Raw genomic sequence first — 27,993 nt, 5'->3', positions numbered from 1 at the left:
CATTTAGGGGATGAGCAATATCCAATGGTGATAGGGCTGATTAAGTTTACTCAGTGATCACTGTTACCTGAGAGACAAGAGGGGCAACTGGAGGTAGGAATTATACCTGAATATCTGGCAAATAAAGGCAGTTTCTCTATTATGAGCTGTGAAGGTAATAAACAAAAGCAGAAAAGTTGATCTCTTAAAACCAAAAGTAAATAAGAAATTTAACAGTAGTTCAAAGTCACAGACAATTTAAGTAAGCAAAGTTAATGTCAAAACTTTTAATTAAAAGTCCAGATAGGAAGGAAAATAGCTTTTAAGGCATCTAATTGAAAAACATACAATAGATGAATTTATTTAGGAACATTTGTTAGAAAATTGAAAATGTGGATAGAGCAGTGTAAATTGTTAGGACTGTGATGATATAAAAGACACATGCAGCCTGATCCTCCCCCACCAAGTTAGTATTCTTTCTTAAGTGTCAACATAGTAGCACATACTGTTTTCTATGAGAACACAGTGAGTACACTCATAAGACTTGCAGAGAATTTTCCAGAGAGCTTGAAACTGAAGTTTAAACCAATGAGTAAATAGTAATTACTCAGGTGACTTGAGGACAGAAAACTCTTGTTCTGTGAGAAGTATTTACCAAAAAACTATCACATGGAATGTGTTCAAAACATGTAGTCTATTGTGTCAGGTTGCAACTGACAATAAGAAAGAGTCTCTAAAATGTGATATTCAAAACATAAGACTTGATGAAAATACAGATGATATTTGAGTATGGTGAAAAGTGTAGAGTGATAAAGAAAATATTAATTGACTTTGATATTTTTTTCAATGAAATAACCCAAAATTTTCAAGCAGAGGCCCTCATTACCTTATAACTAGCAGAAGAGACATTAATTCTAACTGAATATTCAACTACCCCTCCAAATTTGATTAATGTTGCTTATTCTGATTTCATAACTTCATTTTCAAATGATTCATTCATTCATTCATTCATTCACCTAATAAATATATATATATATATACATATATATATATATATATATACGTATATATATATATACGTATATATATATATAGTCAGATAATTTTCCATGTTCTTTTTTCCATGGCTTTTTTTTCTAGGTTAAGATTGGTCTCCATAAGCCAAAAATAAAATAGGATGTGCTTGATAGGATAAAAAGAAAACAGCAACGAGTTAAATGGTCAGGGAAACATGTCATCAGTATTATCTTTGAAGTTTATTCATCAGGGTATTTCACAAAAGTACACATAAGTGTATTGTGTACTAAAGAATTGTGTATTATGTACCACCATGAATAGTAAGTAAGTTATTACTTAGGGCCAGAGAAACCTCAGAAGGAGTCAGTGTCAGGAGGGGATCTGGGATGTGTCTCTGTGTGTGCATACATGCACATGTGGGTGATGTGCACATCTGTACATGTACAGTTAGGAGGTTTTCTGGAGAAAACTACACATGTGCAATAAGCAAAAATAGAAAACGAAATTTTTTAATCATAAAGCCAGAATAAATCATTAAACTAGAATGGAGACCTCAAGTGACTACAATGTACATAAGTAATCCCAAGTTTCCTGGCATATACTAGCACTTAAAAAGGAACATTTCAAGCAAATGCATTAAACAGAATTGTTAAGAGTCAAAGGATATCTTTTCTTCCAGTGAAATGACAGAACCATAGGAGTGCAAAGTAACCTTTACAGAGTATGCCCTTAATTGTAATGTAATAAATGTTAAAATGTAATAATTATTAAAACTATTTGTGAATAAGAAAAACCTGAACGGTACAGTTAAAACTAATAAATAATCCATAACAAAGTTTCTCTGTTACATGCAGATTTAATAGAAGCCAGAAATCAACAATGAGGAACAATACTGTAACAGTTTTCATTCTACTGGGACTGACAGATGACCCACAACTGCAGGTTCTGATTTTTCTCTTTCTGTTTCTCACCTACGTGCTAAGCATAACTGGGAATTTGACTATCATCTCCCTCATCTTAGTGGATTCTCATCTTAAAACAGCCATGTACTATTTCCTACAAAATTTTGCTTTCTTGGAGATCTCATTCACATCTGCATGTATTCCCAGATACTTATATAACATAGCAACAGGTGACAAGATGATTACCTACAATGCCTGTGTCAGCCAAGTATTTTTTACTGACCTCTTTGGTGTAACTGAATTTTTTCTCCTGGCTGCCATGTCCTATGATCGCTATGTGGCCATCTGCAGGCCCCTGCATTATGTGACTATCATGAGTAGCAGTGTCTGCAAGAGAATTCTCTTTTGTTGTTGGGTAGCTGGTCTGTTTATTTTAATCCCTCCACTCAGCCTAGGCCTAAATCTGGAGTTTTGTGATTCTAATATCATTGATCATTTTGTTTGTGATGCATCTCCCCTCCTGAAAATCTCTTGCTCAAATACTTGGTTCATGGAACAGACCATTATCATCTGTGCTGTACTGACCTTCATTATGACACTCATGTGTGTAGTGCTGTCCTACATTTACATCATCAAGACAATTTTAAGATTCCCTTCTGCCAAGCAAAAGAAAAAAGCCTTTTCTACCTGTTCTTCCCACATGATTGTGGTTTTCCTCACCTATGGCAGCTGCATCTTCATCTATATTAAACCTTCAGCAAAGGACTCAGTGGCCATTAATAAGAGGGTGACTGTCCTCACTACTTCCATTGCTCCCATGCTGAACCCCTTCATTTACACACTAAGGAACAAACAAGTAAAACAGGCCTTCAAGGACTCAGTCAAAAGAATTGTAATATTTTCCAAGAAATAAGGGAACATAAAGTTAGTATTTGGTGAATTTCCCAAACTCCCCTGGCAAGTTAACTTTTTCAAAATGCTTTCGCTTGCTTGTTCTCATCCAGTGGCATCTTCTCCACAGCCTCTTTTAAAATCACATCATTCCATAATAAGCGTGTTAATAGTTTTTTAAAATTTTAAATCCTTGCTTCAGTTTCCAATTAAGAATACCAAAAGAGAAAATACAACAAAATAAGATAAACTTCTAATCACTTTTTACATTTTCAGGGATAAGAGAACAAATTATTTTCACTATTGTTTCTTCCAATCTTAAACTTTCAAATGATTCATTCATTAATTCACCTAATAAATATATATTGGGTACTTTCTTTAGGGTAGATAGGGTTTTAGGTTCTGAAAAAGAACGACAAAACAATGTCAGAAAAACAAAAAACAAAAAAACTCCTCCAATGCACTCTAGGAGGTAAAAAAGAAAAAAAAAGAAAGAAAATAAACGGAACAAACAAGCTAAGTGATCATCAACTAAAGAATGCATAAAGAAAATGTGGTATATATACACATTGGAATACTTCTCAACCATATAATAAGATGGAATTCTGTCATTTTTCAAGAACATAGATGGAAGTGGAAATCACTACATTAAGAGAAATAAGCTGGTGCAGTGTTGCATGCCTGTAGTCCCAGTGGCTCAGGAGGGCGATGCAGGAAGATCACAAGTTTGAGATCTGCCTCAGCACTTAGTGAGATCCTAAGGAACTTAGTGAGACCATGTCTCCAAAAAAAAAAAAAAAGAGCTGGAGATGTGGCTCAGTGGTTAAGTGTTTCTAAATTCAATCCTCCATCCAAAAATAGATGAGAGAGACAGAAATACACCAGGCACAGACAGAAAGGAAACTCACTTAAATGTGAAATATAAAACACAGTTGAAGTTGATTGTAGAGTGGTGGTTACAAGAGGCTGGAGAAAGCAGAAAGGGGAAAAGTTAATTGATGAGTAGTAAGTTTCAGATAGGAGTATGAAGTTCTGCTGTGCTGCTTCCCAGAAGAGTGACTTCATATAACAATAATGTATCATATATTTCAAAAAGCTAGAAGGAAGGATCTTGAATGTTTTAATCATAAAGAAGTGATAAATGTTTGAGAAGATAGTTTGTTTTTACCCTGGTTAGAATATTACACAATGTATACACGTATTGAAAAATTATGTTGTACCCCATAAACATATATACTTTTTATGTTTTTATGTGTAAGTTAAAAAATAAATTTAAATAATAAAAACAAAAGGCTTACTTTGCACCAAAATTAGTGTTTTTGTCATGAAAGGGAATTATAAATCTTTCAATTTGAGAAAAACCTCTAAAATACTAAAACTTAAAAATTGTAAAATTTTTAAATTATATCAAATTTATAAAGCCAAAATTTTAAATGTGATAGGTTTTTCTCAAAAAACATGGAAATAAAAAAATAAGGTAAAAAATTGGCTATTTTGAGAAATTTAAATATTTTTGTGCTGCAAAAAATTTGCCAGATGTGGATAGTTATATTAAAACTTCTACACAAAATGTTACTAAAACACGCAAACACACAGAGAAAAAATTAAAATGAAGAAATTAAGGAAATAAAAGCAGCCCAGTATATGGGATCTTTAAAATTTAGATAATTTTCCAAAAGGAATATGAAAAGCTATAAATAATAGTACTGAATTTTTAGGATATAAACAGCAATACAAATAAAAGTAACAATTGTTTACCACATTTCCCCTTCAAAAAGCTCATAAGGGTCATCATCTGAAACTAATTCCCCCATTCCAATGGCATTTGAATTTAAGCTTTCCTTCTCTTTCTGTGACTTTTCCATATAATGTTTACATGTCAAAAATTTTTCTCCTCATTCTTATGCCTTCGTTCTCAAAATAAAATTCACTTCTGCTGAGAAATTTTTCCTGTCCAATCCTACATGCCCCAAACGTGAAAGATCACCTTGTAGAAATGTCCTCTATATTACTATAGCATTTTCTCTTCATCTCTCTGCATCTGTTAGTAGATTGTCAGTACTTAAAGCAGAAACTTTGTCAATATTGTTTCTGTCCTTGAGTATGAAAACTTTTAAATATCTTAAAAGCACACCTTTATCAGCTATAAAAACAACATTAGAAGTATTTGAATTGTTATAACAGAAAATAAAAGGGAAAAAACATTTTCAACAAGAGGAATTAAATGTATCAGAATGTTGAAATCAAAGATAAATTCATGCTATGTTGATTATAACATAAATATGCTTCCTACATTTCATTTTGCTGCTGCTTTCAATGAATATATATTCAACTTTATCACACACACATACATGTATTACTTTATGTATCATTTTATTGATTTTATTGTATGTATTTAAAGTATACATCATGATGTACATTGTAAACATTATTACAGTCAGAAAATTAATATACCCATCATTTCAAAAAGTTACCTTTTTGTGTATAGTAAAAGCACTGGATATCTCATAAATTTTTCAGTATAAAATACAATATTATTAATTATAGTGCTGCTGATGTAAATGTCTCTATATTTATTAATTTTGCATAACTGCAAGTTTGTACACTTTGACCTACATTGCATAGATTGGTTGAATATCAAACATTTTATTTTCTTAACAGATGCATCCAGATTCTACCCCATTGGTTGGATGTTCTCTAGTAAAAGATCAATGATCCTGAAGATTTTCAAAATTATTCACTGTTTGAAAAGTTAACCTTGAGGTAATAATATCTAAATTTATATTCTGTCATCACTCTACCAGCTGTGATATTTTGACCAACTCACCCTACTTCTTTTTTTAATTTTTTTATTCCAATTTGTTATATGACAGTAGAATGCATTAAAATTCATATTACACATATAGAACACATTTTTTGCATATCTCTGGTTGTACACAAAGTATACTCACACCATTTGTTTTTATTCATGTACTTAGGGAAATGATGTCCATCTCATTCTTCTTTTTTAACACCCCCTGTCCCCTCCATTCCCCTCCCTCCCTTTTGCCCTATCCAGAGTTTGTTTAATCTTCATACGTTTCTCCTCCCAACCCTACTATGAATCAGCTTTATTACATCAGAGAAAATTTTTGGTATTTGGTTTTGTGGGATTGGCTAACTTCACTTAGCATTATATTTTCCAACTCCATCCATTTACCTCAAATGCTATAATTTTATTAACTTTTAATGTTGAGTAATATTCATTTTGTATATATACCACAATTTCTTTATCCATTCATCTACTGATGGGCATCTAAGGTGGTTCCACAGTTTAGCTAGTGTGAATTGTGCTGCAATAAACATTGATATAGCTGTGTCCTTGTAGTATGCTGTTTCAATGTCCTTTGTGTATAGACCAAGAAGTGGGATAGCTGGGTCAAATGGTGGTTCCATTCGCACTTTTCCAAGTTCCATTCACACTTTTTCCAATCTTCATACTGCTTTCCATATTGGCTGCACCATTTTGCAGTCCCATCAGCAATGTATGAGTATGCCTTTTTTCCCACATCCTTGCCAACTCCTTACTATTATTTGTATTCTTAATGGCTGTCATTATGACTGGACTGAGATGGTATCTGAGAGTAGTTTTGATTTGCATTTCTCTAATAACTAGAGATGTTGAACATTCTTTTATATATTTGTTTATTGATTGTATATCACCTTCTGAGAAGTGTATTCAGTTCTTTGGCCCATTTATTGATTGGGTTATATGTTAAATCATTTTTCTATTCAAGCACTTACTTCATTTTTAAAACACAGCTTTATTAGTACATCAAAATACTATAGTGTACACTTTAAATATACATAGTAAAAATAATAAATTCACTGTTATTAATATGTAATTTATATACAATACAGTTGAAGTTTAAATTATGAATTCTACAATTAAAATACAAAATAAATTATTTTGGGTATATTTACAAAGTTGTGCATACCTCATCATAATCTAACTTTGGGACATTTTTATCACCCCAAAAGGAAGCTTGTACCCTTCAGCCATCACTTTTCATCATTTCTCTGCACACTTTTTTCTCAGCCTGACATAACCAATATACTTTCTTCTATTGTTGGTCAAAAAACAGAGTTTCAGTTAGACAGGATAAAGATGTTTTTGAGATATGTTGTACATGAGGGTGACTATGCTTAATAATATATCAAATATTACAAACAGATAAAATAAGTTCAAGTTTCTAAGCACAAAAACATGAGAGGTGATGGATCTGCTAATTAGTATAATAGGATCATTTCACATTGTACACTTATATCAAAACATATTGTATTCCATAACTGCATACAATTATAGTTTGTAAAATTGATAATAATAATGAAAAAATATATATTTTATGTGAGCTTCAAGTATTCTTATACTTATTTATATTATAACATAAATTTGCTTAACTCAATAATATTTCCATGCAGTAAATTCTATTATATTTCTATTCCTGGAGGAATTATAAAGTTGATTTTATAAAAAAAAATAAATTTCAAGTTGTGAGGATCTTTCAGTGCATTTGAAGCCACAGAAGTTCTAGGGTACTAAATTTTAACATAATTTTAAATAATAAAATATGTTAGTGAACAAAAAGTAATTGACATTTCTGCTTTTAGAATGTTCACATATTTCATCATATTTGATGAAACTATTTATTTTGACTGAAGAATTTTTATGGTATGTGTAATAAGAATAATATTCTGAAAAAATAAAACTGATTAATATTCTTAAATCTTTATGAATAATTTATAACAATTATAACAATTGATAAAGCAGATTTTTAGTTAGTTACCTTCCATACTAAGAATTAATTAAAAGAAACTGAAATAGGTGTTGCATTTAATGTGATTATTAAAGTTATCCTATGAGTCTCTTAATGATCTGAATGCTTTCTCTTGTCTCTAAAGTCCATGATCCCATTGTTACTATGATAGGTTTGATTGTTTTTACTCAAGTTCATTACACAATGATTCATTAGTGGTTTTTAAAACTGGGTCACCAAGGATTTTTTTGTGTATTAACTTTGTTCTTTGTTACAGATTTGACAAATAAAATAAATATCTAGCTTCAAATTACAAAACACAAAGTGATGAATTTTATTCAGTTAAACTTCAAAGGACTAGTGAAATGACATACCAAAACTTGTGTATTATCAAGAAAGAAAAACTGCTTTTTAGTCTTTAACTTCCTTTTTGTTTTGGGGGCTGGAATACTGGGGATTGAACTCAGGGGCACTCAACCACTGAGCCACATCCCCTATTTTGTATTTGATTTAGAGACAGGGTCTCATTGAATTGCTTAGCACCTCACCTTTGCTGAGACTGGCTTTGAACTTGTGATCCTTCTGTCTCAGTCTCCCAAACTGCTGGGATTAAAGGAGTGCACCACCCTACCTGGCCTTTAACTTCCTTTAATTTTCCTCTAATTTATTCATAAAACAGGATAAACAATTACTACCTTAATATAGATTATTCTCCAGTAGAATTGCAAATTAATATATAAGTTCTCTGACTAGATAGTCTGAAAAAAAGGAGTACTTCTTCTTGCTTGAAGCATAACTGAGCAGCACTGCATAGCTTTATTTGTACATTGTTTTGTTAATGTTAGCTCAACCCTAGTTACCACTGTTTTTTTTTTTTTTTGAAGAGATGATGATGATGATGATGATGATGATTTTTTTTTGCATTCAGACTTGGTGAAAGTAAGAGCACCACACAAGACTGACAGTGTTCATCCTGGTAGGTTTGACTGATGACCCAGAATTGAAAGTTGTGTTATTTGTCTTCCTGCTTCTTACCTAGTTGCTGAGCATCACTGGTAATCTGACCATCGTCACACTTACCCTGGTAGATACGGACCTGAAGACCCCCATGTACTTTTTCCTTCATAATTTCTTGGAAATTTCCTGTATTACTAAATTGCTGGTTATTGTGGCAACTGGGGACAAGACCATTTCCTATGTCAGTTGTGCTACCCAAGTGTTTTTTGCCTTCCTACTTGGAATATCAGAATTTTACTTGTTGGCAGGTATGACCTGTGATTGGTCATGTGGCCATCTGTAAGCCCCTTCATTACATGACCATCATGAACAGCAAAATCTGCATTCAGCTGGTCCTCAGTTGTTGGCTTGCTGGCTTGTCATCTTCTCACCACTCATCTTAGGTCTAAATATTGACTTCTGTGCCTCCAACGTTGTTGATCATTTCCATTGTAACACTACACCCCTCATGCAGATCTCCTGCAGAGACACACAGCTCCTGGAGATGATGGGATTCATCTCAGGTTTGGTGACACTCTTAGTCACATTGGTTCTAGTGATGGTATCCTACACCTATATCCTCCTGACCATTCTAAGAATCCCTTCAACTAGTCAGAGGAAAAAGGCTTTTCCACATGTTCTTCTCACATGATTGTGATATCCCTTTCCTATGGCAGCTGCATCTTTATGTATCTAAAACCTCCAATCAAACAAAGAAGATATTTTTCCAAGGGAATCCCTGTCCTCAATATCTCAGTTGCTCCACTTTTGAACCCTTTCATCTATACCTTATGGAATAAACAGGTGAAAAAGCCTTTGTTAATCTGATACATAGGATTGTCTCTTTCTCAAAGAAATGAATATTCTACTTCCTTATACAAAGCATATGAAAGAAGGAGGCCCAGGTAGTATCAGCAGCTTCCAGGAGATAGTTTCCTCCTTTTCATTTTATTTCATTCCTCTGATATTTAAATTTATGTCTTTTGAAAAATATTTCTTTCTCAAAACATTGGCCTGAAATGCCAATTTTCCTTTTAATCTCCATTAAAACTGCCTTTATTTATAACTTATTTTCCCCCTTCTCTTAGTTTTCTTTCTATGGACATAGAAAATGCTAAGTATATATTCTAAATACATGAGTGCATAAATTTATAATAATGCTTGGAAAATGTGTTTAGTATTTTTAGTAGTTACTTTAAAAGATCTAAATATTAAACATGAGAAAATGATTAAATTAAATGATCTATATATGATTGACTATGACTTAGAAATTAAATGACTGAAGTATTGCCTGGTGGAGGAAGAGTATAATGGTGGAAGAAGACCCTCCAGTGATCCTTTAATCACAGATACATCAATTTGAACAACTATTCACACTTGTAATTAACCTTCACAGTATCTAAGGAAACCATATAAGAGATGACAGCACCTGGTTTTAGCATAATAAAAAAAGATTCATTGAAGAAAGCAGGAAGAAAAAAGTTTCCTATTTTAAATTTCCCACATCAACAAAGAGTGCAGTGTGATAGGAGATATCTACAAAGATAGAGGGAATTAATAGAAGGATGAGAGAGAAGGGGACAGAGAGAGGTAATTAATAGCAGGTCTTAGACTTAGAATCCAGTACCAGATCTGTCAGAGTTAGATAAGTTAATCTGTCTTATCATAAAATTTAAAAATCCTGAAATCATATTGAGTATCATTTCTGACCATAATGCAATAAAACTAAGTCATTAGGGAAATGCAAATCCCACCTCACTTCCATTAGAAGGGCTATTGTCAAAAAGACAAAAAAAAAAAAACAAATGTTGGAGAGGATATGGAAAAAGTGAACCCTCGCACATTGTTAATAGCGTGAATTTGTACAGCCATTATGAAAAGCAGTACGGAGATGTCTCAAAAATTAATAATAAAAAAAGAGTGGAGCAATTATAGGTTCTAGCAATCCTATTACTGGGTATATATTCAAAGGAAATAAAATCACTATGTTGAAGACACATCTGTACTCCCAAGTTGATTGTGGTACTATCCACAATAGCATAGAATTAAGATGAAACTAATTACTAAACTGATGAGTGAATAAAGAAAATGTGATAAAAACACACAAGGGAATACTATTCAGGCATCACAAATGGTGAAGTCCTCTCATTTGTGGCAACATGGATGGACCTGGGGGACATAATGTTACCAAGCATTAGAAACATAAATATTGCATGATATCACTCGTATGAAATCTAAAATAGTTGGTCTCAGAAGTAAAGGGCATAATGGTGGTTACCAGAGTCTGGAGAGGATCAGGGGATGATGGGATGAGGAAATGTAGGTCAACAATTAACTATATGACACTTAGATATAAAATATAAATTCTGGTGTTTTATTGCATAGTTGGGGACTCTTAGGCAAAAGTAATGTATGATATATTTAAAATGGCTAGAAGAAAGTATTTTGAATGTTTTCATCACAAATAAATGATAAGTGTTTGAGAAGACAGACATATTTATTTAGACTTGAATGTAACATTATGGATACATGTATTGAAACATTACATGGTACCTCCTAAATATGCACAATTTTTAATTTTTATTAAAAACAATTTTTATTTTTTTATTAAAAACAAAAAAGATGTTGCCAGTATAATGACTTGAGTAACTATCACAGACATAATGTTTAGTAAATAAATCTAGAGCTAAAAGTGTGAACATTATGTACAGTATTTCCTCCCTAATCCACAGGCCTTACAGTCTAAGTCCACCAGGTGATTCTTGAAACTGTGAATAGTACTGAACACTATAAATACTTTAAAAAAATTCATCTAGAGCACATTTTTAACTAAAGTAAACTCTTCATGGTTTCTTTTTGGCATATCTGAATTTTCAGCACTGACTACTCTTGCATTTTGGATTAATTACTAGGCACAATATGCCTTACTAAAAGCAAGAGTTACTGAAGCAACAATGTTACTACAAGCTGAGTATTGCATAGAATGTAGATATGGTTTACATAAGGATGATCAGGGCTGGAGTAAGATATAGTGGGATGGTGTGTGAGATATTACTGTGCTACTCTGGAAGGTGTGCAATTTAAAATTCATAATTTTTTCTGGAAATTCTTATTTAATATTTTTGAACTACAGTTGATTGAGGGTATTTTAAAAAGTGGACAGTAAAACTTCAGGTAAAGAGGGAGAGACTACTGCCTTTCTATATAATGAGCATGACAAAACAAACTAATTTCAGATTAGTTAGCACAGCAGATTTATTTGGAGGGGCATTAAAGAGATTTCAGGAATGTTGAAAATGAATCTGTGTATTGGTAACATTATAACTACATTTGTAAATATTCATTGAAATATATACATTAAATTATGTTTCTTACATTAGGTTAAGTATTAATATTTTAAAAATATTTATATCTCAACAAGGTACAATGGCACATGCCTGTACTCATAGTTACTCAGGGGGCTTAGGCAGGAGAATCAAACTAATTTCAAAATCAGTTTGGTGACAGTCTCAGCAACTTAAAAAAAATATATATAAAGGGCTCAGTGGAAATGTAGCTCAGTGATAGAATGTTCCTTGGGTCAATCTCCAATATTTCAACAAAGTATTTATAAATTAAAATATATACCCTAAAACATTACATATGAAATAATAAGAGTATCCATTTCAAATGATACAGTAAGCATTGGTGAAATGGAGATAAAACAAGATTGGAGATAAAACAAGATTGGTGATCATGAGGAGAAATAAAAAAAATTGCAGGGGGCGGGGTGGGCTGGAGTTATAGCTCAGTGGTAAAGTACTTGCCTAGTGTGTGAGAGGCACTGAGTTTGATTTGGAGCACCACATATAAATAAATAAAATAAGGTCCATGGATAACTAAGAAAATATAAAATAATTAAAATTCTTTGAAACAAATAAAAACAGAGACACGGCATTGTGGCTCAGTTATAGAGCACTTGCCTAGTACCTGTGAGGCACTGGGTTCGATCCTTGGCACCACATAAAAGAAAGAATAAATAGATAAAATTAAGTTATTAAAAAAATCTCTGGGATGTTATAAAGACAGTTCTAAGAGGAAAGTTTATAGCATTGAGCACCTGCCTTAAAAAAAATCCCAGATAAACAATCAAATGTTATACTTCAAGGCCATATAAAGAGAAGAAAAAGCTAATTTCAAAATCAGTAGAAGACATGAAATAATTAAGATGAGATCCATAATTAATAAAATTGAGAATAAAAAAAACAATAAAAAGGATCAATGCAACAAAGAGTTGGTTCTCTGAAAAGATAAACTAGGTTGATGGGTCTCAGCCAAACTAACCAAAAGAAAGAGAGAGAAGAACCAAACCAATAAAATTAGAGATGAAAAAGGAGATATTGCCATACACACTTCTAGAACACAGAATATAATTAGAAAGCACTTTGAAAAGTTTTACTCCAATAAGCAGGAAAATATAGAAGACATCAACAAGTTTCTAGATATATTTGACCTATTTAAATTGAAACATGAAGATATAAAAAATATAAACAGACCAATATAAAGCAATGAGGATGAAGTAGCAATGAAAAACCATCCAATCTAAGTCCAGGAACAGATGGATTTCTACCAGAGTTTTAAAGACAAAATAAAAAAATCTTCTTCAAATTATTCTATTAAATAGAAAGGGAGGAAACACTCACAATTTATTCTATAAAGTCAGTTTTACACTGATACTAACACCAGATAGAGAGACACATCAAGAAAAGGAATCTACAGAGCAATATGCAGGGTGAACATACAAAAATCCCTAAGGTAAGAAGGGAAAGACCAGTGCCTTGGCAAGCCACATTCAAAAAGAGATTAAGAAAATAGCACACCATGACCAGATGGGTTTCATCCAATGGTTGCAAGATTGTTTCAATATGTGCAAATCAATAAATGTAATTCACCACATAAAAGGAATTAAGGGCAAGAATCACATGATCAACTCAATAGATTAAGAAAAAAACTTTGACAAAAGCCAGCATCATTCATGTTAAAAAAGCTGGAGAAATTAGGGGCAGAAGGAATTTATCCCAACATTAGAAAACTATATAAGACAAACCCAAACCCATCATACTGAACAGAGAAAAACTGAAAGCATTTTCTCTAAAATAAGGACAAGACAAGGATGGTCACTCTCACCATTGCTATTCAATTATATTTCCTGAAACTTTACTAGAGCAATCAGGTAAGAGAAGGAAATTAAAGAAATACAAATAGGAAAAGAAGAAGTCAATTTTTCTGTGTGCTGATGTCATGATCCTATATCTAGAAGGTCCCCAAAACTCTACCAGACTTCAAGAGCTGATAAAAAAATTCATCAAAGTAGCATGATACAAGATCAACATAGCTAAATCAATAGTTTTCATATAGTCCAATAATGAATCTACTGAGAAATTTAAAAAATCATTCCATTCACAATAACCTCCAAAAACAAAAACAAAAACAACAAAAATCCTTGGAAATAAATCTAACCAAGGAAGTGAAAGACCTCTACAATGAACTTTAGAACACTGTAGATAGAAATTGAAGAAGACCTTAGAAGATGGAAAGATCTCCCATATTCTTGGAAAAGCAAAATTATCATTGTCAAAATGGCCATAATAACAAAAGTGTCATGAAATCCCCATATAAAACAGTGACATTCCTCCCAGAACTAGAAAAATTAGTCCTAAATTTTATGTGGAAGAATAGCCAAAGGAATAGCCAATAGCCAAAGCAATCCTGAGTAAGAGGAGCAATGCTGGAGACCTCACAATATCTAGTCTCAAAGTATGTATGCTATAGAGCTATAGGAACAAAACCAGAATGACATTGGCATCAAAACACACATGTATTCAAATTGCATAGAATAGAAGACGAATAGATGAATCTACAGTCATCTGGTACTTGAAAAAGGTGCCCAAACCATACATTGAAAAAAAGATAGCATTTTTAACAAATGGTGCTGGTAAAGATCATCATAGGTACATTAATAAAAATAAACCTCTATCTTTCACCTTGCACAAAAGTCAACTCAAAGTGGAACAAAGACTTAGGAATTATACCCCAAAGACTGCAAGTTCTAGAAGAACACATAGGGTCAACACTCCAACTATTTGGGTCAGGCACTGACTTCTTTCATCAGACACACAAAGCTCAAGAAATAAAACCAAGAATCAATAAGCTTCTGCAGAGCAAAGAAAACAAAGGAGTGAAGAGAAAGCCTATAGAATGGAAGAAAATCTTTCCCAGCTACTCCTGTGACAGGGGATTAAAATTCATAATATAGGAAGAACTCAAAAGACCATCAAAAATAAAAATAAAACAAACAAACTAACAACAACAAAAAAAACCCCACAGTCAATAAATGAGCTAAATAACTAAGGAAATTAATCAAAATAAATGCAGATGACCAACAAATACATTGAAACATGTTAAACATCCTTAGCTATCAGGGAAATGCAAATAAAAACTACCTTGAAATTTCATCTCACTTCAGTTGGAATGGCAATCATGAAGAATACAAATAATAATCAATGCTGATGACAATGTGGTGAAGAAAGAATATTCATACATTGTTGTTGGGCCTGCACATTAATACTAATACTTTGGAAACCGCATGTATACTAGGAATGGAACCACTATATAATAATAATGGTTATGTGTAGCTATTTCTTTGGATATTCTTCCACATAAATTTTAGAACTAATTTTTCTATATAACCATTATTATTATATAGTGGTTCCAATCCTAGTATTTATCCCAAAGAACTAAAAATTGCACTGATGTTCCCCTTGGTATTTACTCCAAAGAACTAAAAATCAGCATATTATATGATATGGGCACACTAATATTTGCAGTAGTGCAATTCACATAAACAAGTTCTGGAACCAGCCCAGATACCCTTAAACTGAATAATCAATAAGTAAAATATATATATATATATATATATATATATATATATATATATATATATATATATGGTTTCTCAGCTATAAAGAAGAATTAAATACCAGAATTTTCTTCTAAATGGATGAAAGTGGGGAACATCATGCTAAGTGAGGTAAGCCAGAATCAAAGCAACAGTAGTTAAATATTTATTTCATACACAGAAGCTAGACCAAAATAAGGCAGTGTAAAGAGGGGTTTTCTATGAGGATAGAGAAGAGACTAGGGAGTACAGAAAGGAGAGATGGGAAAAGGAAGGAACTCCAGAATGAAATTGAACATTTATGTTTTGTACAAAAATAAATATATCATGGTGAATTTCCCATTTATGTATATCTATAGAGCACCCTCTTAATAAATTATAAAAGAAAGGCCAGTATAGTATGGGATGAGGAATAGGGGAAGAGGAGAGAGGAAGTTAAATAAAGCAAATTATTTTTCATGCATGTATTATTATGTCAAAATTAACTGAATATTTATATAGTTATGATGCACTAAAAAAAAACATTTCAAGACTGGTCTTAAATTGATAACTTCTTGATACTGACATGGAGGTGTTCCTTATGAAACTGTATCTATTTCTCTAAATATAAAATTAGTAGATATAAAATGCTTAGCACATGACCTGGTATAGCGTAAGCTTTCAAGATTAACATTTTTTGGACATTTCAAGAAATTTAGGATACTACTGTGAAAAAAGGCTCCAAATATTGCCTGCTGTTGCTTCTCAGTCTGGGCCATTAGATCTGTTCTAAGTGAACCTAAAGCTTTACATGACTTTATTACAGGTCTCCTCCACTGTCTTGATCTCAAGATAGGTGAAGAGCATTATTCCAATCTAAGTATTTTTTTGTTTTGTTTCGTTTTGTACCACAGATTGAACCCAGAGGCATTTTACCACTGAGCTATATCCCCAGTCCTTTTTATTTTTTTACTTTGAGACTGCATCTTACTAAGTTGCTTAGGGACTTGCTAAGTTGCTGAGATAGGCTTCAAACTTATGAATCTCCTGCCCAGGCCTCTGAGTTGTTGGGATTACAGGTGTGCACCACTGTGCATGCTGCAATCTAAACTTCTTGAAACAGAATTTCTAATAACTCAGTAGTCACTAAATTCACTGATTTCCATTCAGAAACACCTAGTGCTTGTCATATCAGGGATTTAGAACAGAAATAATATAAGTAATAGTGTTAATTAATCTTGGAGTTAGGTCATGGACCGGGTCAACTAAAAAATGTGGGAAGTTTGGACAAAATTGCAAAAGTGATGATAAGAGAAGTCACTGGAATCAGAACTGGAGACCAATGGAGTTAGTGTTGTTGAACAACTGAAAATATTAGTGGCCTCAAAATGCCTGTATTAGATAGAGCTTCTCCACATCCCTAATGCATTTTACTCTATTCCCCTTCTTGCCTGGTCAATATTACTAGGTGTTGCTCTAAGAAGTGGCACACTTTACATATTTGCATTTCCATTGTTTATACTGAATTATATATGCAAAATTCAATTCTTTTTCAGAAAATCTCAAATTATGCTAGTGGGTCTCAACATTTAAATTTTCATCTAATAGTTCCTTTAGTTGTTAACCCATAGGTAAGTTTCATTTGCATAGTATGAATCTTATATTGATAAGATGCATTGACAAAACATTTTTTTAAAGTTTTAATAGTTGGAAATGTTAACAGCCAGGTATTTTGATCATTATACAACTTATGAATATATTAAAAATTGAATTATTACGTTATATCTCATATAGTTGTACCATTAAAATAATAGTTAATAAAAAGGTATGTTGCATTGAGATTCTTTCATTATGGCTGTTAAAAACAGTGAGGTGTTTTTAATTCTAGCCACCCTGGAAGTTGAGGCAGGAAATCCACAATTTTTTGCTGCAGCGTGGCTGGCTGGGCAAAATAGCTAGGGGTGACGAAAAACTTGTGTACATTGATACAGCATGAGTGGGAGCCATTTATTGTAGGACAGGAGGGGTTTTTATACATTCCACACAGCTTATCTTAATTAACATAAACTAGATACAGCAGTCAACTAATAAGAAATCTCCACACTTAATGGCTCCCTGGCTTTACTTCACAAGCCACTCACTCTGGCAAAATGCCAGGCGCCATCCAGACTTGTTTACAGACTTTAACATTAACCACTCCCTCTGGCAAAATGCCAGGCACCATCCAAACTTGTTTACAGACCTTAACAATTTTGAGGGAGCCTTAGCAACTGAGCAAGGTACTAAGCAACTTAGTGAGACACACTTTCAAAATAAAAAAGGGCTTGTGGATGTATTCCTTGGTAAAGTGCACCTGCGTTCTCTCCCTGTTACAAAAAGAAGAAAAGAAGAAGAAGGAGGAGAAGGATAAATCAGATAACCAAATCAATAAAGGGGCCAAGGGCCAGAAAATACACTTCTTAGAAGATGATGTACAAGCAATAAATGAATATATGAAAAAATGTTCCTCATCACTAGCAATTAGAGAAATGTAAATCAAAACCACTCTAAGATTTCATCTCACTCCAGTCAGAATGGCATCTTTAATGCATACAGACAACAATAAATGTTGGTGAGGATGTGGGGTAAAAGGTACATTTATACAATGCTGGTGAAACTGCAAATTGATGCAGCCAATATGGAAAGCAGTATGGAGATTTCTTGGAAAATTGGGAATGGAACCACTGTTTAAACCAGCTATCCCTCTCCTCAGTCTATACCCTAAGGACTTAAAAAGAACATACTATAAGGGCATAGCCACATCAATGTATATAGAAGTACAATTCACAATAGTTAAACTGTGGAAGCAACCTAGATGCCCTTCAATAGAGGAATGGATTAAAAAATGTGAGATATATACACAATACAATATTACAATAAAAGAGAATAAAATCATGAAATTCGCAGGTAAATGCATGGAGTTAGAGATGATAATGCTAAGTGAAGTTAGCCAATCCGCAAACCACAAATGCTGAATGTTTTCTTTGATATAAGGAGGCAGATTCATAGTTGGATAGGGAACAGGGGCATGGGAGGAATAGATAAACTCTAGATAGGTCAGAGGGGTTGAGTGGGAAGGGAGAGCACATGGGGTTATAAATGATGGTGGAATGTGAGGAACATTATTATCCACAGTAGAGATATGGAGAATATCTGTGAACATACTATGTGTACAACCAGACATATGAATAATTGTGTACTATATGTGTAATAAGAATTGTAATGCATTCTGCTGTCATATATAAATAAAAAATATTAGAATTGAGAAAGTCTATCAACACAATTACTCAATCCCAAATATGTGGTAAATGCATTGATTCTGGGGTTTTTTTGCAGTTTCTTTTCAGATTTTCTATTTTCTTTTCAGATTTTCCTTTAGTTGCCTGGAAGTAGGTTTTCTTTTTGAGAACACTTATCCTGAAACTCTTTCCTTGCAAGGAAAGGAATGATGTAAAAAGTCAAAGATACATATTTAGAGATCAACAATCTTTTCAGTACACTTAGAATACTTTTACTATAGAAAATTCACTTACTTATTTAAAAACAATGCAATTCTTTTGACTGAATCCTTGAAGACCTGTTTTACTTGCTTGTTTCTCAGTGTGTAAATGAATGGGTTCAACATGGGACTGATGGATGCAACAAGGACTGACACCCCCTTGTTAATAGCCACTGAATCTTTTGCTGCAGGCTTAACATAGATGAAGATACAGCTCCCATAAGTTATGGAGACCACAATCATATGGGAAGAACAGGTAGAAAATGCTCTTTTCCTTTGTTGGGCAGAAGGGAATTGCAGAATAGTCTTAATGATGTATACATAGGATAGAACTACACATATGAGAGTCATGATAAAAGTTAACACAGCACAAATTATAACCATCTGCTCAATGAGCCATGTTTCTGTGCATGAGATTTTTAGGATGGGTTCTGCATCACAGACAAAATGGTCAATAACATTAGAGTTGCAGAATTCCAGATTCAGGCCCAGGCTAAGTGGTGGGAGTATGACCAACAAAGCAACTGTCCAGCAACAAAGGATGAGTCTTCTGCAGACCCAGGTATTCATGATGGTCACATAGTGTAGAGGTTTGCAGATAGCTATGTATCGGTCATAGGACATGGTGGCGAGGAGAAAAAATTCTGTTACAACAAAGAGATCAGTGAAAAATATCTGAATGGCACAACTGTTATATGTGATGGTCTTATCCCCTGTTGATAAGCTGTACAAGTATCTGGGAATACAAGCAGTTGTGAATGAGATTTCTAAGAAGGAGAAGTTTTGTAGGAAAAAGTACATGGCAGTCTTGAGGCGTGCATCCAGCAAGGTGAGGGAGATGATTGCCAGGTTCCCAGTTATACTCAGCATGTAGGTGAGAAAGAGAAAGATGAAAACCACGACCTTCAGTTGTGGGTCATCTGTCAGTCCCAGCAGGATAAATGTTGTTATTGTGTGATTTCTCATAAGTGGATCCTGACTTCTACTTAATTTGCATTTAAACTTCAGAGATGTTTGTGTAGGATAGTAATTCACAGAGGAAGAACCTGGAAAACGCATTCACATGTATTTAAATATTTTGTCTACAAATATTGTCATTCACTGGTAGCATAGGTTCTACAATCATATATTTTTGGTCATTTCAGAGTAGATTAAAAAATCAAATTGCATTATCTATACCAATTCCAAAATGTTATGGTTGCTTCCTTATTATTGCATTCTGTTCTTATTTTTTATTTTACCTGCATCTCAGATTTAATTTTCCCAAGGGTTAGATTTGACTACTAGTGTTTTCTGAGATTGATTTTCCTTACTCATACTGTGAACCCGAAAGCTGAACCTTAAACTTTCTTTTTCATATTTATGTTTGCTTGAAGTCTTGTTATTAACACAATTATATCACTCAGACAGTTAATTATACATGCTCTCCTTCTGTGGCTGAGGATGTCAAGTATACATGTCTTTTCTGTAAACAACTACTTCCTTACTTATTCCCCTGATTTTTCCTCATCATTTTCTATTTAAAATACTGCTTTACTATTGCCATACATAAGAAATAGTATTTTCAGAATGAATTTATTGTATATGGTGATAATATAAGTTAGGTATGGAATATATACCTGATAAAAATCACAATTGTTTTTTTATTTTTTAATGTCTATAAGTGTGAAGTACAGCCCAAAATACTGTATTAGTATCCCAAATTCCAAAGTATATCAGGTTTAAACTATTACATATTTCTTCAACCATGATTTAATTTCACTGTGTCAGTTTCTTAGAGTAAAATGGAAAATCAAATATTACTCTTTATCCATATACTATGTGATAGTATATCATATAAAATATTATTAATGTACCTAATAATGAGTAATAAATATAATTTAACTACTTCAGTGCCCTGGTTCATAATTATTTTCCTTTCGTTGTTTACCATACATTCAATTTTTTTATGCTGAAATCATGTTTTTCCCCCATGTTTTTAAATATATGAATTACTTGACAGTTTCTCAAATACCTCCCTTCTTCTGTTGAAGTGTAGGAAATTTCTACTATAATGTTATAATGTGAGTTTTCTTTATTTGCTTTTCCTAATTTTGAGACAGGTTCTAACAAATTGCCCAGGCTGGACTTGAACTTGTGATTCTCCTATCCCAGCCTCTTCACTTAATAACATTTTAGGAGTGTGCCACCCTTCCCAGCTCAGAAGTGTTTTCAACCACCCAGTATTTCTAGTAGCCTCTGTTAACTTGCTTATTGTTACATACATGTTGAGCCTGTCACCTTTTGGTTTGTCATTTTTAGACATTTATTTTCTTGCTGCTGTCTCTTATGTTGATAGTTCTTAGTGCTTCATTATTTCTTTCTGATATATTATTTTCCTGAATTTCTCAGCTCTAAAAAGTTATTGCTCTTTATGATCTCAGTCGTATAATTAGATGTACCCTAAACACGACCAAAGTGAAAAATCATGATTTTCCACATCCCTTTTTACTTCTCACCTTGTATTCTTTATAGTCAAATTAGTATGTTCTAATTATTAAACTTTACTATAGACTAGACATTGAAATAAACACTTCACATGGATTATCTGGAGTAATCTTCTCTTCAATGCTCTGAATTTCTTCATTTTATCTTTGTCCCACAGTATCCAATTTTAGTGGAAATGTGCATATCAAGCCATTAGTTTCTAGTTTTTAGTTTCAGAAATTTTTGTGGCAGATGTTACTACTTTTCACATGACACAAATTATGCTACCTTTTTGTTGTTGCCTGATATAATCTTATAAATATCTGTACAATACACAAGATTAAAGCACTCTAAAAATACTGTTTAGTTAATACCACATTAATTTACATTTCTAGATTTTAATGAAATCAGGAAAGATTTATTTATTAGAGTCACATATGACCCAATTCTCAAAAAGGAATTGAACAAATGACAGAATTTATTTTACTTACCCTTCTGGCAATTAATCATAACCTTCCTCTATTAGTTGTTTACATGTATTTTTACAGACACAACTTGAAAATGTTGAGAATAAACTTGATAATTTTTAGCCACTACTGATTGAATTTGGTCACTACCACACTAATACTATCCTGGGAATATGTGATTTTCTTGGATTTTCTCTTTTATCAATTACACAAACTTTCTCACAATAGATACAGTTCTATCATAAGCCCAGGAAATTATTTTTTATTTTTAACTATCATTGAAAATCTGTTCAAGAGAACTCTTGTTACCTTTAGAATAATTGATGTTCAGAACTCTTTTGCTCAGAGAAAGGGTTTTCCAATTTGAAGCTAGATATTTATTTTATTTGCAAAATCTGCAAAAAATTAATGAAAAAAAAAGTCTTCTGTGACCCAGATTCAAAAACCACTAATGAATCATTTGTGTAATGAACTTGGGGAAAACCAATCAAACCTACCATAGTATCAATGGGATCATAGACTTTAGAGACAAGAGAAACCATGTGGATCATTAAAAGAGACTTGTAGGACAACTTTAAGAATCTCATTAAAAACAAAATCTAGTCCAGTTTCTTTTAATTAATTGTTAGCAACAAAGTAGCTACAAGATCTCTTTTTCTGCTTTACCAATTTTTATGCAAAAAATAATTTATACATAAAGATTTTAAAATATTACTCAGCTTTACTTTCTCAGAATGTTATTCTTATTACACAAAACATAAAAATTCTTCAGTCAAAACAAATAAATAAGTTCAGCAAACATGCCTACGTTCAACTGTGAGCATTCTAAGAGAAAGCAGAAATGTCAATTTCTTTTTATGCACTAACATATCTGATATTTTAAATTATGTTAAAATCTAGTACCCCAGCATTTCTGTTACTTCAAATCCACTGAAAGGTCTTCACAACATGAAATTGATTCTTTCATAAAATTGATTTTATAATTCCCCCAGGAATAGAAATATAGTAGAAGGCATCAAAATATTGTTAAGCAAATTTCTTATAATACCACTAAGTATAAGAATATTTTTAAAGCTTATATACAATAAATATATTTTTATTAGTATTAATTTGACAAACCATAATATATGTAGTTATGGCATGCAATATATTTTGATATATGTGTAAGATGATTTCTGATCAAAGTATGCAAAATAGTGTATTCATTGAAGGGTTATGGAAAATAATATTTCTCCCCACAAGAGAGCAAACCAAGAAAAAAATGAAGGGACAGTATAGCTTGGGAGGAGGAAGAGAAATTAGCCAAACATTAAGAACAGGCCTTGAGGGAAAAAGTAAACTTTCATCCTTTCCAGGTTCATCACCAGCATCTCCACCCAAAGTAAACCTTCATCCCTTCCCAACAACAATGGATCCTGAAGGAAGGAGGCAAATACCAAATGCTGAGTCCTGAACTTTTATACTTTCCCATTGCAGTGAGTCTTGGAAAGAGAAAAGCAAATAGTGAAGCTCTAGGTAAGCTCTAGGTGGGTTCCAGGGATAAGCAGTGAACAGTTGAGTTGGGAGCTTTTTCCAGTGACAAGAAGTTTAAACCTTTTTACAATTGCCTTCCCAAGTTAAAATTTTAACCTGCACAACTAGGTCCCTGACTGTCCAAACTGCACATCTGCAGTCTCCATTGATTAAGACCCCTCATTGTAAACTATAAAACCCAAACTTCTTCTGTAACCCAGAGGGCCATTTCCTGTACTCAGAAAATGAGCCCTTCTGAGCCTGATCAATGGACTTTGCTGCAGAATAGAGGAAAGCCATGTGCTTCCATCCATCACCTCCCATGACTTTGTGCTTAGAGATTTGAACTTAATTTCAACTGTTTTGTAATATACAATATACTGTTATTCAATATATTCACCCTGATATACAACAGATCTCCTAACTGAAATTCTGTGTTCTTTGACCAGTAAGTGAAGAAAATATATTTGCTGTTTCAGGCTATGAAGAAATATGTAAAGAGATAGATGAAAAGTGATGGCTGAGGATAAGAGGGTTCCTTTTGGGATGATAGAAATGTTCCAAAGTTAGATTAGGGTGAGGTATGCACAGCTTTGTAAATATAACAAAATAATTTGATTCTATATTTAATTGTACAATTATAATCTATACTTCATATACTTATATGTATATAAGTCACATATTAATAAAGTTCTTTTATTACTTGTTACTATGTATATTTAAGGTGTACTCTATGGTATTTGATTTACTAATACAGCTGTTTTATTAAAAAATTGATAAAGTGCTTCAATCACAAGGAAATGACTGAAGTAGGGTGAGTTGGTAAAAATCTCATGGCTAGTGGAATGATGACAGGATCTCTATTTAGATACTATTACCTCAAGGTTAAGTTTTCAAAGAGTTAACTCTTTTGAAAAGTTTCGACTCATTTGAAAAACCCCAGAATCTCTGATTTTATATCTTACTAGAGAACATGCAACTAAGTAGGTAGAATATGGATGCATCTGTTAGGAAAATAAAATGTATGATATTCAACCAATCTATGCAATGTAGGTCAAAGGGTACAAACTCGTAGTTATGCAAAATGAATAAATCTAGAGACAGTTTACATCAGGAGGACTATAATTAATAATATTTTATTTTATACTGAAAAATCAATAAGAGATATCAAGTGCTTTTACTATACACAAAACAAAGACTTTTTGAGATGATGGGTATATTAATTTTCTTAATTGTAGTAATCATTTCATCATGTATTTCATGTTATTTACTTTAGATACATACAATTAAATCAATAAAATGATACATAAAATAATAAATATATGTATAATAAATTGGAAATATATATATTCACTGAAAGCAGCAATCAAAAATGAAATGCAGAAAGCATATTTATGTTATAATCAATATAGCATAAATTCAACTTTGGTTTCAACACTGATACATTCAATTCCTCTTGCTGGAGTTATTTTTCTCTTTTATTTTCTGTTATAATGATCCAAATATTTCTTGTGTCATTTTTATTGTGGAAAAAGGTGTACTCTCAAGATATTTGAAATTATTCATACTCAAGGACAAAAACTAAACTGACAAAATTTTTCTTTCAATACTGACCATCTACTAAAAGATATACACAGAGAGAAAATGTTATAATAGCAGATATACAGGATGTTTCTGCATGGTAACTCTTTAGGGCTTGAGCATATAGGATTTATTTGGACAGGAAAAATTTCTTAGAAGGAGTAAATTTTATTTTGAGAACCGAGGCATAAAAAATGAGGAAATTTTTTTTGGACATATAAACATCATCTGGAAAAGATGGGGGACAAAAAAATTAGAAAAATGTAAATTCAAATGCCATTGGGATGGGAATTAGTTCCAGATGATGAGCAACATGAGCTTTTTGTGGGGGAATCTGATAAACAACTTATACTCTTATATTATACTGCTGTTTATGTCCTAAAGATGTAGTACTGTATTTATAGCTTTTCACATTCCTTTTAGAAAATTACCTAAATTTTAAAGACACTATATATTTTTATTTACTAGATTTTATTTACTAGATCTTATTTACTGCTTTTATTTACTAGATTTCTTTTTACTTTATTTTTTTCCATGTGTGTTTGCATATTTCACTAACATTTTGGGTAGATATATTAATATAGCTATCTATATCTAGCATAATTTTTTGTAGTAAAAAACATTCAAATTTCTCAAAATAGCATTTTTTAACCTTATTCCTTTTTTTATTGAGAAAATCCTATCCTATTTAAAATTTTGGCTTTATTAATTTGATACAATTTAAAATCTCACAATATTCAACTTTTAGTATTTTAGAGGTTTTTCTCAAATTGAAAGGTTTGTAATTCCATTTCATGACAAAAACACTAATTTTGGTGCAATCTAAGCTTTTTATTTTATTATTTACATTTACTTTATAAACTAACACATAAAAAAATAAAAAGTATACATATTTATGGGGTACAACATGATTCTTAAATACATGTATACATTGTATAATATTCTAATCAGGGTGAAAAAAATCTGTCTTTGCAAACATTTATCATTTCTTTATGACTGAAATATTCAAGATCCTTTCTTCTAGCTTTATGAAATATCTTAATGTTTTCTGAAGTCACTCTTCTGGGCAGCAGCACAGCAGAACTTCTTACTCCTATCTGTAACTTAGTACTCATCAATTTACCTTTCCCCAGTCTACTTTCCCCAGCCTCTTGCAACTGCCACTCTACACACAACTTCAATGAGATGTACTTTTTTATATTTCACACATAAAGTACTTGTCTGTCTGTTCCTGGCTTATTTCTGTTTGTGTCTCTCTTCTTTTGGACTGAGGATTGAAGTAGAAGCACTAAAACACTGAGCCACTTCTCCTGCCATTTTTATTTTATATTTTGGAGACATTGTCTCTCTAAATTCCTGAGGGTCTCAAAAGTACTAAAACAGTTCTCAAACTTATGATCCTCCTCACTCAGCCTCCTGAGTCAATGGGATTAGAGACATGTACCACTGCACCAGCTTATTTCTCTTAAAGCAATTGTTTCTACTTTCATCTATGTTCTTGCAAATAACAGAGTTTTATTTTATGTCTGGGAACTTTTCCAATGTGTATATATACCATATTTTCTTCGTCCATTATTCAGCTGATAATCACTTAGCTTGCTTGTTCCATTTCTTGTTTTATTTCTTAGTGTGCATAAGAGGATTATTTTATTCTGATTTTTTTTTGTCCTCTGTTTGTAGGACCTAGAACAGCACCTACCCTAAAGAAAGTACCAAATACATATTTATTAGGTGAATTAATGAATGGATGATTTGGACATTTTGGATTGGAAGAAACTGTGGTGATGATTATTTGTTCTGTAGTCCCTGAAAATGTAAAAAATGACAAGATGTTTATATCTATTTTATTTTCTTTTATCTTATTTTTTGGTCTTAAAATTTGAAAATGAAACAAGGATTTAAAATTTTGAAAGCTATTAACATGCCTATTATGAAATGAAGAGATCTTAAAAGAAGCTTTTGAAGAATATGCCACTGGATGTGGATGAGTAAGAGCGTATTGAAAACGTTAACTTGCCAGCAGACTTTGGGAAATTCATCAAACTTGTTCATCAACTTCATGTCCCTTATTTCTTGAAAAATATAAAAATTCTTTTGACTGAGTCCTGGAAAGCCTGTTGTACTTGCTTGTTCCTTAGTGTGTAATTGAAGGGGCGTTCAGCATGGGAGTGATGGGAGTAGTGAGGAGAGTCACCCCCTTATTAATGGCCACTGAGTACTTCGCTGAAGGTTTAATGTAGATGAAGATGCAGCTGCCATAGGTGAGGGAAACCACAATCATGTGGGAAGAACAGGTAGAAAAGGCTTTTTTTCTATTGCTGGGCAGAAGGGAATCTTAAAATTGTCTTGAAAATGTAATTGTAGGACAGAACTACACACATGAGTGTCATAATGAGGGTCAGTACAGCACAGATGATAATGGTCTGTTCCATAAACCAAGTGTTTGTGCAAGAGATTTTCAGAGGGGAAATGCATCATGAAGAAAATGATCAATGACACTAAAATCACAAAACTCCAGATTTAGGCCTAGGCTGAGTGGGGGGATTAAAAGAAACAGACCAGCTACTCAACAACAAAAGACAAGCCTCCTGCAGACTTTACTACTCATGATAGTCACATAATGCATGGGCTTGCAGATGTCCACATAGGGATCATAGGACATGGCAACCAGGAGAAAAAAATCAGTTACACCAAAGGTCAGTAAAAAATACTTGACTTACATAGGCATTGCAGGTAATCATCTTGTCACCTGTTGCTATGTTATATAAGTATCTGGGAATACATGCAGAATTCAATGAGATCTCCAAGAAAGCAAAATTTTGTAGGAAATAGTAGATGGCTATTTTAAGGCAATGATTCACTAAGATGAGAGAGATGATAGTCATATTTCCACTTATGCTTAACATGTAGGTAAGAAATACATTTATGAGAG

General features: G+C 32.6%; 2 protein-coding genes and 1 long non-coding RNA gene across 3 annotated transcripts in view; 1 reads left to right on the top strand and 2 right to left on the bottom strand.

Annotated features, from left to right (window-relative positions):
• The window catches only part of LOC144378354 (uncharacterized), a 60,887-nt gene extending 38,806 nt beyond the window's left edge, over positions 1 to 22,081 (bottom strand). The window contains exon 1 of the long non-coding RNA XR_013440032.1: positions 21,993 to 22,081. This is a non-coding gene — a long non-coding RNA (uncharacterized LOC144378354). The remainder of the gene's footprint in view (positions 1 to 21,992) is intronic.
• LOC106145566 (olfactory receptor 6C2) lies at positions 1,876 to 2,811 on the top strand. Its single transcript, XM_078052375.1, has one exon. The coding sequence runs from the start codon at positions 1,876 to 1,878 to the stop codon at positions 2,809 to 2,811; it is 936 nt and encodes a 311-aa protein (XP_077908501.1).
• LOC144378352 (olfactory receptor 6C2-like) lies at positions 19,066 to 20,001 on the bottom strand. The gene has a single exon (XM_078052374.1). The coding sequence runs from the start codon at positions 19,999 to 20,001 to the stop codon at positions 19,066 to 19,068; it is 936 nt and encodes a 311-aa protein (XP_077908500.1).
• Positions 22,082 to 27,993: the final 5,912 nt, after the last annotated feature.

Source organism: Ictidomys tridecemlineatus, chromosome 6 (assembly GCF_052094955.1).
Source record: "Ictidomys tridecemlineatus isolate mIctTri1 chromosome 6, mIctTri1.hap1, whole genome shotgun sequence".
Classification (NCBI taxonomy): Eukaryota; Metazoa; Chordata; class Mammalia; order Rodentia; family Sciuridae; genus Ictidomys; species Ictidomys tridecemlineatus.
Note: the sequence above shows the minus strand (reverse complement) of the source record. Positions and strands in the feature narration are given on the sequence as shown.

What these genes read in the sequence shown, in the direction of transcription:
- LOC106145566 (XM_078052375.1), top strand. Translation starts at nt 1,876, where the DNA reads ATGAGGAACAATACTGTAACAGTTTTCATTCTACTGGGACTGACAGAT.
- LOC144378352 (XM_078052374.1), bottom strand. Translation starts at nt 20,001, where the DNA reads ATGAGAAATCACACAATAACAACATTTATCCTGCTGGGACTGACAGAT.